Genomic DNA, 13,418 nt, shown 5'->3' with positions numbered 1-13,418 from the left:
TCAGCACTGGAGAGGAGCACAGGGCCCAGGCCTTCAAGGAACCAAGCAAAGTTGGCTCAATTCAGCAGATGCTCCTAATCAGATCAAAGAAACACCACTGGGGTAAGGCTAAAATGGCCTACAAGTTGGCTACATAATCAGTTCTGGACCAACGGGGTTTGAAGATAGGAATAATACTGGTTTCTGGAGGGGGAGGACAGCTAGAAGCACTGAGGGCCAGGCCTTTTCTGTGCATTCATATGCTTGTGGTCAACAAGTGACAGCTTCTACTGCTTCTGCTGCCCATCAGACAGCATTTCCAGGGCTGCCAGCTCTGGAGCCTTGGGTGTCTCACTAACAGGGGTCACAAATTCAAATGGCCAGAGGGGCTGGGCAGGAAATACAAACAAGTGAAGCAGTCCACATGGAGACAGGTAAGCTAGAGAGCATGTTCCCCTTCTGGACAGGGCAGCCCCTGCTCAGCTGTAGCTGGATAGGTTGCCTCATGCGGGTGCAGGCCCAGGATTACCTGAAGAAATGTGAATCTTTACATAAACTCTTGACTTTTAAATGTTGGCAGCAGACCAAACCAAACACAACTACCAGCCATATCTGGCCCCAGCCCTCCCAGTTTGTAGCCTCTGATCTGGTGGCTGGACAAGAACTGACCAGGTGCCATAAACACCCCTGGCCACACTTCTGAGGCCTTGGGGGAAGAAAGGTCTCGAGAACCTGACTGGAGAACAGGCCTGGGAAGTGCAGCAGCTGGCAACATCCCTACTTGCTACTCTGCTGAAGAGCAGAGCAGAGAGAAAACCAAAGGGTCTTTCCACTGGAAGCAAGTGAGGCCTTCAAAGGGCCCTAGACAAGAATCAAAGATGAGATCACTCAGGTGGCTCAAGAAGGGAAAAGGATTTATTAGCCCATTTCCAGGACAGGGACCCGGGGGCAGTGGCTGGGTTCAGTGTTCTCACATTCACAGGGAAGAAAAGGCAGCCGCGAGACCGCCTGGCTGCCTTCACTCGTTCTGATCTACACAGCTTTGTGCTCACAAAATCCATCCTCTCCTCCCCCATGGAGGACACAGGGCTCGGGGTGCCGACCTAGGAGGGTACCAATGGCTTGGCTTGATTCTCAGCCTTTGCAGGCGAAGCTTGGGCTGGAGATCCAGGGCATCCGCCATTCCATTCACAAGGAGCAAACCTCAGGTCTAGGAGGAACGGCCGTGGGGACGGCAAGCCCTTCTGAAGGTCTGCAGCACCGGCCCCACAGCACCGGCTGCTCCCACGCCTTGATGCTTCCCGGAGAGTTTAACTTTATTTAGAAACAAGACGAAAATCCAAGCAGCATTAATTTAGGGGAACAAAAACGATTTAAAAAAAAACCATGGAGGGGCAGGACAAGGAGTTGGCAAGCATCCAGAAGAGGAGGAGGAGGAAGGAGGAGGAAGAGCCAGTATTCCACCAGGTGCCCAGTGTGCTTCTGCGTCTCTGCGGCCGGGGGGGCCCTTCCTTCCTGCTCCCCGGCTGGCGGCCAAACAGCAGAGGGGACGCTGTAGTGACTTTAGGACAAGCCCTGGACCCCTGTCCGGCCACCGACATGGGGCATGCTGTGGATTTACCCCAATCAACCTCCCACCTTCACCCGAGTGAAGAAGCTTTTAACTCTCCTGTCCAAAGTCCTCTGAGAATTTCTTCACTTTCAGGAGGTCCTCTGCATTCACGGTAGGCCGAGTGGTGGCCAAAGACCGGAGCATGTCCGACTGCAAAGACAAGAGCGTGCAGCTGAGGAGGAGCCGGCTCCAGGTCCTCAGCCTCATCGCATCGCAGACCCAGGCAGAGGCCTGCCTTCGAGGTCAGCCCTGGTCCCAAGTGCAGAACTCCCTATGGCTGCCTGACTTCTGCCTGAATGCCTCCCGTGACAGGGACACTCTTCCCTCCTGAGGCAGCTCATGTCACTTCTAGACAGGCCTACTTCTGGTCTGAAAGAATCTAAGCTCCCATCATCTGTTAACTCCCGCAAGAAACTCTTTCTAACTGCACGCCCACCAGGCCAGCCACAATGGCAGACACTTGCCACACAGAAAGGGCAAGACTAGGATAAGGAGAGGTCAAGACTAATCAGGTGAGAAGCTGCCTGTGCAAATGCATCAAATCAAACCATGCCGACATATATTTATTTCTGTGTACAAAATAAACCAAAGCCATGGAATCATGTAGTCACTTCATCTGGCCTTTACTCTTCTTGCTGAAGAAAATAAAATGCTAATAATATGGCCTCCATCCCCGGCCCCCAGTGAGGTCAATGGCAGGAGCCCCAGCTACCAAGAGCTCCAAAGGCCATTCTCTGTTCAGAAGGAGCCACAACAGCCCAGGACAGAGGAGAGCCGCTTATTTTTACTCTTGAACTCAAGCCCCCAGTCTTCTGGGTTCTGTGCAGTTCTCTCTCCCAGCTGGCCACTTACCATGCAAACCACAGGCTCTAAGAGTTTGTCACTAGGGACATCCATCCAAGTCATCTCCATGGCTCCTGGGTCCCCTGGTGAGCATGGGGTCAGGAGGTCATCAATCATAATGCTAGGGTTGGTGCGGGAAGGGCCACAGACCTGAAATGAAACAGTAGTTTGACTGGCTGGAGGGGCTGCCCCTCACTCTTTGGGGAAGGGGCAGGACACCTCAAATTTCTGAGTCCTGAAGAGAAGGTAATGGTAGAGTAAGAAGGAATGCCTGGGTTTCTAGGCCATCAGTCTGAGGAGGGATGGCTCCTTCAAAGCTCTCAGGCTGGGTAGTCAAAGTTGTTCCAAGTCTGATTCAGAGGTCAGAGGTGGTTAGCGTGCTATTCCAGCTATGGTTTTCCAAAATCTCAATTTATGGCCCAAAATGCCTTGATATCTTCCTATTCCTCATTAACTTCATTAAATCTCACCATGAACGCAGTGACATCAAAAATGTTTTTCCAACCGAAGTCTGCTCCATTGGCAACATTCCCCCAAACATCCCCAACTCTTCACTCAAATGTCACCCTGTGTGGTCTGTCCTTTAAGGGTGCAACCTGCCCTCCCCGCTCCAAACCTAGGAAACACCAGACCTCCCGCCCCTGCTCTCTTCTCCCTCATGACCCTCCAGGAAGCGAGTCTTTACTTGTTTGTTGTCTGTCTCCCTACCAGGAAGGAGGGTCCTGGAGGGCAGGAATTTTTGTCTGCTGTTGTCACGAATGTCTCCCCAGCACCTAGAACAGTGCCAGGCACTTAGAAGACCCTCAGCAGACACTTGGCAGAGATCTGCTGCGTGAATGGAGGTCCTCCTTACAGTGTGTGATTTGGTACCCACCCCTTTCACACAATGAGTAGCGTCCACCATGCACAACAGCACCGTGCTGACTGCGGGGGTGGCAGAGGTGACTAGCATGGTGCCTTGTCCTCTAATTTCACACAGTCTGAGACAGTCACACTCAAGCAAGGAGAACTGCAGGGACGGGGAGAGCAGGTGCAACCCAGCCCCTAGAGCCAGGGGGCTCACTTTGCACTTGCCCTTGGTTCCCCAGGAGACCCAAGATGTGTCACCTGAGCAGCAGGGGAGCTGGCAAAAAAAGCCGCTACCCCCTTTCCTGTGACACTTTCTAAGCCATCATTGCCGGTGCACTCACCTTTTTGAAGTGTGTTGCTGACTGTACTTTTCTAACAGGCTGCATGAGGGAGTCACGCACGATGACACTGATGTCTGCACCAGAGTAGCCTTCCGTCTTCCGGGCCAGCTCCTGGATGTTGGCATCCGTGAGGTTGTGGGGAGTGCTCCCCAGATGCAACCGGAACATCTGGGCGCGGGCAGCCTCCTCCGGCAACGGGATGTAAATTCGCTTTTCAAACCTAGAGAGCCAAGCACATGGGGGCACTTGGGAGCAGATGGCGGAATGGTCTCAATGGAGAGGGGCAGTGGGCCCTCCAGAAGCCGCTTCACTAAGGGCTCTGCTCACTGTGCAGACACGGAGAAGCCTCCAGAGAAAAGGGGTCAGGCTGCACCCGACTGCCAGCAGCAGGTTGACCGTGGCTGGAGAAAGACCTCTTACTGGGGAAGACTCACCTCCTTCTAATGGCCGAATCCAATACCCACGGGATGTTTGTGGCACCAAGAACCAGAGTCCCATCGTTGTTATTCCCCACCCCTGTGGAGAAAGGGAACAGACGCTGACCCAGAACACCTGCAAGGATCAGTCAGAACCTGCGGGAAGGACTCAGAGGCTTTGTGTCCTGAACTAGCGCCATCCCTGTGCAACCACCAGCAGGGGCCCAACTGGCTTCGCTGGGGCAAAGCGCCCTACAGGCCTGCCTGCCCCAGGAGGGGCGCAGAGGCCGCAGTAACCTCTCCACAATGACCACCTGAGGAGATGGAGCTGCGAACTGCTTCTCTGATACTTCCCTCTACCCTAAGGAGAACTAACTCCAGCCACAGCTAATAACGAAGCCCTGGGCTGGCCTTAGGTGGAAGGAGAACCAGGGAGGGGACCTGGGACTGGCACGCACCCTGCATCTGGACCAAGAACTCTGTTTTGATCCTTCGGGCAGCCTCGCTCTCATTTTCATTGCGGGAGCCGCAGAGGGAATCCACCTCGTCGATGAAGATGATGGAGGGCTTGTGCTGCCTGGCCAGCTCAAACAGGTTCTTGACTAGCCTGTGAAGGTGGGAAATGGGGTTGGGATCCAGACACCCACAGACATGCCCGGTCAGGGTCCCAGTCACCACTTCTCTCCTCTCGCCCTTCCCATGAGGAGGTCGAGACTACAGTCATGCTTGATTTCAGAAAACATGGTGGCAACAAATCCTCTGGCAGCACTATACCAAGAGGAAGAGCAAGCCTTGGCATCAGCTTCAAATCCTGGCAGCCCCATTCCTTAGCTCTGGACTTAGGACAAGTCACTTCCCTTCCTCTCAGCCTCAGTTTCATCATCTGCAAAATGGAGTCAGTATGGGGAACAGTTAACTATGTAAAGTCTCCACAGAGGACACTCACCTGGTACCCAATTATTGTGAGGGCCTGTCTCTTCCCTTCATGAAGACTCAACTCTGCCTAGTTCCCTTTCAATTTCAGCTGTTTGTCAGGATGGTGTCCCACCCAAGAAGCTGGCAAGATACCCCTCTCCTGACTACTTCTCCCTGACATCCAACAGCGGCTCCTCTGGGAGGTGACTCCAAGGGCAGGGGAGCTGGACCACGAGCAGCTGCCGGCACTGCCAGCAGAGCAGGAGCTGGCAGCTGACTTACTTCTCACTCTCCCCCAACCACTTAGACATCAGGTCTGAGGACGACACAGAGAAGAAGGTGGAGTTGTTGGCCTCTGTTGCCACCGCTTTGGCGAGGTAAGACTTCCCTGTGCCAGGGGGTCCAAAGAGCAGTATGCCTCGCCAAGGGGTACGCTTGCCTACGAGAAAGAGTAAACTGAAGTGAGCTTCCTCTTGAGAGGGGAAAGGGAACAGAAAAAAGCAGAGGGGGGGCTGGCCCCGTGGCCGAGTGGTTAAGGTCGCGCGCTCTGCTGCAGGCGGCCCAGTGTTTCGTTGGTTCGAATCCTGGGCGCGGACATGGCACTGCCCATCAAACCACGCTGAGGCAGCATCCCACATGCCACAAATAGAAGGACCCACAACAAAGAATATACAACTGTGTACCGGGGGGCTTTGGGGAGAAAAAGGAAAAAAATAAAATCTTAGTCACTGTAAATAGTCAGAAAGGACTAGTTCTGCAAGACAACTGACTCTAGGAGTAAAGGGAACTAAATACCTGCTGAGAGCTTGGTCCTAGCCGAGTCGCCACCTGTTCCTAGACACCTCAGGGTGGGAACCCCGGGCTCCCTTGGAAGCCCGATATTTTTATATCTGGGCCTAAAGCAGCTCAACTCTTACCTGTGAACAAGTGTGGGAATTTAATTGGCAAAATAACAGCTTCTTTGAGGGCCTCCTTGGCCCCCTCCAGCCCGGCCACATCACTCCACCGAATGTTGGGCTTCTCCATCACGACAGCACCTGCACGAGGATGCAGAGCCTTCAACCCGGAGCCTGATGGATGAGCCTGAGCCGACCCACCATGGGGCCCCCACCACATCCCCCTGCCACTGCCACGGAGCCTCCAGCCTCTTACCCATCAGTTGTTCCTGCAATTTCTTTTTCTCTGGATTATCCCCTTCACTGTCACTATCACTGCTGGGAAAGGAGACAGAAGACGACAGGCTAGAGCAAGAGGCAGCTGGCAAAGAGGCTCTCAGGGCAAGGCCAGGCTCTGGCTGCCAGCACAGTGGGCAAGGGATGCTTTCCTCGCTTAACAGTGCTGAGAGACCCGCAAACACGTACCTCAGGGATGTTAGCGCCACATGTTACCAGCACTTCCCTCTGGATCCTCCAGGAAATACTCATAACCCATCCTTGTTTCTTCACAAAGGGAATAAGAAGAGAGACGTGTGTCCTCTCTACAAGGCTGGTGAGGGACATGTGCTTTGGCTGGACTTCAAGAGCAGCAGGGCAAGTAATTGGAGCTGTCACTCACCTTTCATACAGACTTAAAATCAGACAGCAAGAGGCTATGACTCAGAGAAGAGGTGAACCTTAAGTATAAAGGGGAGCACCTGAAAAAGCAACAGTCTCTGGTCTCCCGCAGGACAGGTCCCTATCTGGACATAAGTGATGTACTACCCTCAGAACTCTTCCAGCCGTCCTGGAGATGCTTGGCCTCCTGCCCCTTCCTCGGTATATCTCCTACTCTGGGGAATCTAAACACGGTGCATCCTCTCCACCCAGGAGCAGAGCCTCTCACCTCTGGTGAGGCAGCTGACACAGCACCCCTCTCTCCTACTCCATGACCCTCCTGCTGGGGACCCTCCCCCACCTCCAGGACACCACTGGCCTTTGTGCTCAGCTAACTGGAATCTCCACAGTGGGCAAACCACAGATGTGAGGTGAGAGGCTATGGAGGGAATGCTGGCTTTGAAGTATGAAACAGAAGCCCTGGGTGCGGGTCCAGATCCCATCAAGTACCAGTTCTGGGACCCTGGCAATCTCTGAGCCTCTCTGAGTCTACAGCCACATCCATCAGATGAAGATGAAAACTCTGACAACAGCAGCTGACATTTATTTAATCCTTACTGCACAGCAAGCTTGATTCTCAGGACTTTACCCACATCATCTCATTTGCTCCTTGGAGCAACACGAGGAGGGAAGTCCCATTATCTTCCTCCTCCAACAGATGAGGAGCATGAGGCGGGGGGCGGGGGGCAGGTCATCATGGCACTCATCCAAGGTCACATGACTAGGAGGTGGCAGAACCAGGTCATACCCTGAGAGCCTGGCTGCAGAGTCCAAGGCTCATAACCTCCATGCTGGCTCCCCATCTCACCCACAGCTTTTCTGCGCGGACTCAATGAGATGACGTACATGGAAGCATTCTGGGAAGTGCTTGATGAAAGCAGTTGTGGGCATTACCACTATTACACCGTGGAAGTCTAAGGCAGCATTAGCACCAAGAATGACAGCGACACAGGAAAACGGCCCATGCTGGTGGGGAACCTGGCCGGCCCTCCATTCCTGTACTCACCCCTTGCTCTCACTCTGATTCTCTTTGACTGGCTTCTTGCTGTGCTTCTCTTTGTTTCGTAAATAATCCTTCAGCTTCTCTGCCCGGTCTAGGTACTGCATGCACTTGGCTCGAATACTCTCCTTGGCCTTGTCGCTGTGTGCCTCATCTGCAAAAGGGGAACCAGAGAAGGGTCCCTCTGAGCCCCCATGTGCCCACCGTCCTCTTGAAGGGGACCTGTGGCTGGGGAAGAGCCCGTGTGTGACTCACATTTGATAGCATGTAGGAAATACTCCACGGCATGCTGGTAGAGCCGGAGCGCCTCCTCGTAATTCTTGGCTTTATCCTCTTCTGTGGCTTTCGTCACCAGATCAATGGCTTTCTGGAAAGGCAAAGCAAATAACTCAGTGCTTCCCAAGAGACCCAGAAAGCCCTTGGGGTCTCAGGCAGCAGGATACACTGACAGACATTGCCAGGCCTGTGGATTTGTCAGTCACAGATCATTATGTTGACCTACTTTTCCAATATCAACTAGAAAGTCCTTAAAAGGAAGATTTAAAAGATAGCCATCCCTCTTCAAAATATGCTCATACAGTTAAAAGCAATCTCCTTCTCAGTCCTCACTCTGGATTTCACCAAGTGGAAACCTGATCAAATATCTCAGGTTAGGGCTCAAGGGGAGTTCACTTTCTGTTCCATGGCATCAAGGGAAAGAGAAACGGATCTGGACTCAGAGCCTGTAAAAGAGGAAACACTGGAACCAAGTGGTTGCTGTGTTGCTCAGCATGGAAGCCAGAAACCACACCTGACGTCGAGCACCAGAGAAGAGCCAGCCAACTAGGAAAGTCCTTCATCGATCTGAGAGTTTCTATGAGATGGACTCAAAGGGATCCCTACCTCCTTCTCCTGGCCCACCTCACTACTCTAGGATGAAAGGAGAAGACAGTTTTCCTAAAGTTGATCCCTAGGAAGGGGATGCTTAGACCCTGGGTCAATATACCAGTAACTCCAGTAAAAAAGTGCTTGCAGGCTGGTCCGGTGGCACAGCAGTTAAGTTCGCACGTTCTGCTTTTGGTGGCCCGGGGTTCGCCGGTTCGGATCCCGGGTGCAGACATGGCACCGCTGGGCAAAAGCCATGCTGTGCTAGGCGTCCCACATATAAAGTAGAGGAAGATGGGCATGGATGTTAGCTCAGGGCCAGTCTTCCTCAGCAAAAAGAGGATTGGCAGTAGTTAGCTCAGGGCTAATCTTCCTCAAAAAAAAAAAAAAGACAAGTGCTTGCTTACTCCAGAGGCATACGTGTGCTGCCAATTGAGGGGACCTGTCCTCTGGAACCCTCTGAGAACTTTGTGAGAGTGTCTTTGTGAATCTCATAAATCCTGGAGGCCTGTTCTAGACTGAACTTCAGGCATGCTGGACCTCTCAAGCAGCTGCCCCACTCCTACATATCCAGTTTTAGAAACCATGGCTTCACGAACCCAGGAAGCGTTAGCAGAATCACCCTCCTCAAGCTGAGGCAGCACTAGACGCCAGGCAGGCAGAGCTCACTACAGACACACAGTTCCGTCCTCAGCAAACAATAAACCTCCTGACCAGCTCTTGGCAGGGCCCGGGCATTTGTGTAGCCCATCCTCATCTGAAAATAAGAAATCTCAGAAAGACAGACACAGATAACACTACAAAACTAACAGACTGGGCTCAGTTGGGCCAGGCTGATGTTGAATGAACTCATCAGGTTGAAGAGCCAAGAAAAGGAGAAAGAGTGCTGGCTATTATTTTCAAGCTTCAGCTCCCTCCACTACCTACAAACAGAGAAAGGCCGGGAGCCCTGAACCTTCTTGGATGACAAGCTTAAACACAAGCTTCATGTGTCTACTTTCTCCCCCACGACCACCCTTCAGGGAAGACATGAAAGGGGCTGCTTCCGTCCCTGGTGGCTTTTCTTTTCCAGAACAAATAACTCCAGTTCCTTGGACTTTTTCACTTTAGATGCCTTCTTGCTAGGGTCTGTCCTTTTTTTTTTTTTTTTTTTTTTTTAAAGACTGGCACCTGAGCTGACATCTATTGCCAATCTTCCTCCTCTTCTTTTTTTTCTTCTTCTCCCTGAAGCCCCTCGGTTTATAGTTGTATATTCTAGTTGTGAGTGCCTCCGGTTGTGGGGTCTGTCCTTTTGAAAGGTGGAGCTCAGAACAATACTCCAGATATGCTCTGCCCCTCCTACATGGCAGAGCAGACCCATCTCTTCCCCTCCTTCTAGATACTCAATTAATGCACCTAAGAGCACAATAAGATCTTTCTGGCAACCATGTACAGTTTTTCGCATGCAAGGGGCCTCAGTTACAATTTGAAGAGGAACAGTTTTGCATAACAAGAGCGTACAGTGACAAAACTGCCAGTCCTGCCACATCTCTAGTAACAGGTACAGCAAAGGATGAGGATGAAAGAATAAGTAGGGTAGAGAAGATGTGCTGAGAGAGGAGCTGGCAAACTTTCTGTAAAGGACCAGACAGTACATATTTTAGATTTTCCTGGCTATACAATCTCTGTAGCAACTACTCAACTCTGCCTTTGTAGCCCAAAAGCAGCCACAGACAATATGTAAAAGAATGAGGGGGAATGTGTTCCAATAAAACTTTATTTATAGACACTGAAATTTGAATTTCAAGATTTTCATGTATCACAAAATATCCTTTTTTGCTAGCCACTTAAAAATGTAAAAACATATGACATTATGTTAAGTCAAAGGAGCCAGTCTCATAGGACATGTTACATGATTCCACTTATATGAACTGCCCAGAACAGGCAAATCCACAGGGACAGAAAGTAGATTAGTGGTTACCTAGGGCCGGGAGGGACAGAGGGATTGGAGCGTGACGGCTAAAGGGTGCAGGGTTTCTTTTCTGGGTGATGAAAATGTTCTAAAAGTGACTGTGGTGATGGTTGCAAAACTCTGTGAATATACTAAAAGCACTGAACTGTACACTTTAAGTGAGTGAATTGTATGGTATGTGAGTTATATCTTAATAAAGCTGTTTAAAAAAAAAAATGTAAAAAAACATTCTTAGTTTACAGGCCATACAAAAGCCAGGCAGGTACGATCTGCAGGCCATGTGTGCTGACCCCTCTGATAACAGAGCAGAGCTTCTGCTGGTGGACGCTGGGGTCTGGCTTTGAAGTCCAGATAATTCCTAACCTAGGACCACAATTTATTCTTTATGCTTCTCTTACTCCTTTTTCCTCCACCTAGAGTAACCATACCTCCTCCGCCTCCAGGTATCTGAATGCTACCCATCCTTTGACGGTCTGGCCAAATGCCCCTTCTTCCATGACATCTTGCCTAACTCCCGGAAGCACTGTATTTGCCATCACTTATTGAGCACTTACTATGTAGCAGACACAGTGTTAAGAATGCTTTACCTGAACTGCTCCATCTAGAACCACTGTCACAACGTCCCTATATTACCCCAATTTACTGACAGGATACCCGAGGCTCCAAGATCAAGTAGCTAGCCCAAGGTCACATGCTAGTGAGTGGGAGAGTGGAGACTCAAACCCAGGTCTGAGGCCTGAGCATGTTTACATCTTCCGGCCCAGCAGGACTGGCAGCACCCGGAGGGAGGGTCGGTCATGCATCCGGGCGGCGCCACCCCAGCACCACCCTGCACGATCTAGGGAATGAATGAAGGGTCGTTGGCCGAGTAGAGGAAATCGGAGACCGGGGGAGGAGCGGGGGGTTGTTGGCAGGGAGGCAGGAGGCGGCGGGAGGGCGCGCGGCCCGAGCTCCCCGGGCGGCGCCTGCGAGGCCCGGGTGAGGCTCACGCCGGGCGATCCCGGGGTGCCGGCGGCCCGCAGCGGCCTCGGGGCTCGGCCTGGCCGGGGGCACAGGGGAACTGGGGGGCGTTCTGGACGGGAGGCGGCCCTCGGCTCCGAGCGCGAGAAAAGAGAAACGGGCGGAGACGGCGACAGGGTGGCGGGGCGGGGGCCGCGAGGCCGGGCTCCGAAAGGCCGCCCGCCGGCCCGCAGGCCCCGCCGCGCCTCCTTCCGCCTCCGCAAGCCGGGCCGGGCCGCGCCGGGGTACCTGGAGGGTTGTCGTTGTCATTTCATCTCCTGGGTCCGCCCCACACCCCGCGGCGCTGCTGGCGGCCTCGGTCCGGCCCCGGGGAGCCGAGGGGCTGGGTCCGGCGCTGGGAGCCCGGCGAGTCGGCGCTGGGCGCGGGCAGAGCGGCCGCTGGCAGCCCGAGCCGAGTCCGAGGGCGAGCGAGGAGCGCGGCCCAGAGCGGTCAGGCCCGAGCCGCGCGGCTGCCCCCCGGCGGCCACAGCCGGCACTGCAGGCACCGCTCCTCTCGGCCACGGGGCGGCCCGGGTGAGGGCAGCGGCCGGGCCGGGGTGGGGCGGGGGCGGGGCCGAGAGCACAGCGAGGGCTGGGGAAACGGGGCGGGACCTGGGGCCGAGGGGGCGGGGCCAGAGGCGGGGTTGGGTAGAATCCTCAAGACCTGGACCGTACTTAGCACGAAACAATGCCTATAGGGCAGTTTTACTCTCAGAATAAGCCTGATTTCCCAGAGCTTTGGGTTCCTGATGTTTAATAGGGTATAATGATAATTGGTATCTACTTTGCCTGCTTTTTGGGAGGAGTGAGTGAGCTAGCTAATGTAAACACAGTGTACCTGACACTGAGGGCTCAGCCCGTGGTAACTGTTAATCATGATGCCGCTGGCTCTGTCTGAAGCCAGATTTGTTTTACTTTTCTTTTCTTTTTCTTTTTCTTTTTTTTTTTTTTTGGAAGATTGGCCCTGAGCTAACATCAGTGCCCATCTGCTTCCACTTTATATGTGGGATGCCTGCCACAGCATGGCTTGATAAGTGGTATGTAGGTTCGCACCAGGGATCCCAACCAGCGAACCCGGGCCCTGAAGAGGAACGTGCGAACTTAACAGCTGCGCCACTGGGCTGGCCCCTGTTTTACTTTTTAAATATTAACTCTTCTACGTTCCTCCTTAGGAAAGTGATTTTCTTAGACCTCCAAAGCTGAGGACTTTGCCCGGGGCGAACTTCAGCATAGCAGATTGGTCATTCACATTAATCAATTCGACAATATCCACTATGTGCCAGGCTCTGTGCTAGTTTCTGGGGATACAGCAATGATCAAAACAGCTCCAGGGGAGCCTACAGTCTGAGGACAATGATGATGTTCATCAGGAGATAATAAACATGTTGAAGACCACGTATGAAGGCCCATGTGCTATGTGAGCTTCTAACAGGCAATCTGCCCAAGGGGAGATCAGGAAAGGCTTCCATTTAAGTGGAGATTTGAAGGATGAGGCAGGAAAGAGCACTCCAGGTTGATGAGACAGCCTGTGCAAAGGCCCTGAAGCTCTGAGGAGGCCACTGGTGGAATTTAAGAAACTGGAAGAAGGCTCAGATAGCCAGAGAGCAGAAAGTAAGTCAAAGTCTCATGTGAACTGATGTTGGGGAGTTTGGCAGGGCCAGGACATTTGGCTATTGTAATGTCCTCATAATGTTGGCCAGGACATTTTTATTGTAAAAACAATGGGAAAGTGGGGTTTTTTGGATAAATGACTATAGCCCTAGTATGGAGAACAGATTGCAGGGATGGGGTGGTTATTGCATATGAAGCTATTGTGGTAGTCTACAAGAATGAGGGAAGCTTGGACTCAGGGGGCCGTGGAGAAACACACACAGAATGCAGAGGTTTTTGGAAGACAAATCTTAAGCACTTGGAAATGGATTGGATATGGGGTATGGTGAGGGGTAGGAGGGGACAGAGATGATTCCTGGGTTGCTGGCTTCAGCATCTGGACAGATGGTGTGCTACTGAGATGGAGAATACTGGACAAAGACTAGGTTTGCGGGGTGGAGGGTTGA

At 52.6% G+C, this 13,418-nt stretch overlaps 1 protein-coding gene across 2 annotated transcripts; it reads right to left on the bottom strand.

Moving 5' to 3' along the window:
* Positions 1-876: 876 nt before the first annotated feature.
* VPS4A (vacuolar protein sorting 4 homolog A) lies at positions 877-11,968 on the bottom strand. 2 transcript variants are annotated; one of them, XM_070613778.1, is made up of 11 exons: positions 11,611-11,968; positions 7,803-7,914; positions 7,554-7,701; positions 6,108-6,169; positions 5,873-5,992; positions 5,238-5,394; positions 4,499-4,647; positions 4,059-4,140; positions 3,625-3,844; positions 2,444-2,584; positions 877-1,741 (listed from the first exon to the last, which is right to left on the bottom strand). In XM_070613778.1, exons 1-11 carry the CDS (start codon positions 11,629-11,631, stop codon positions 1,640-1,642), a joined length of 1,314 nt encoding a protein of 437 aa, XP_070469879.1. In that variant the 5' UTR covers positions 11,632-11,968; the 3' UTR covers positions 877-1,639. The 2 variants fall into 2 exon arrangements, with proteins under 2 accessions (XP_070469879.1, XP_070469880.1); XM_070613779.1 differs by having other exon boundaries at positions 6,108-6,166; positions 11,611-11,925.
* Positions 11,969-13,418: the final 1,450 nt, after the last annotated feature.

The sequence above is a fragment of the Equus przewalskii genome, chromosome 3, assembly GCF_037783145.1.
Source record: "Equus przewalskii isolate Varuska chromosome 3, EquPr2, whole genome shotgun sequence".
Lineage (NCBI taxonomy): Eukaryota > Metazoa > Chordata > Mammalia > Perissodactyla > Equidae > Equus > Equus przewalskii.
This window is presented reverse-complemented; position numbering and strand designations above follow the sequence as displayed.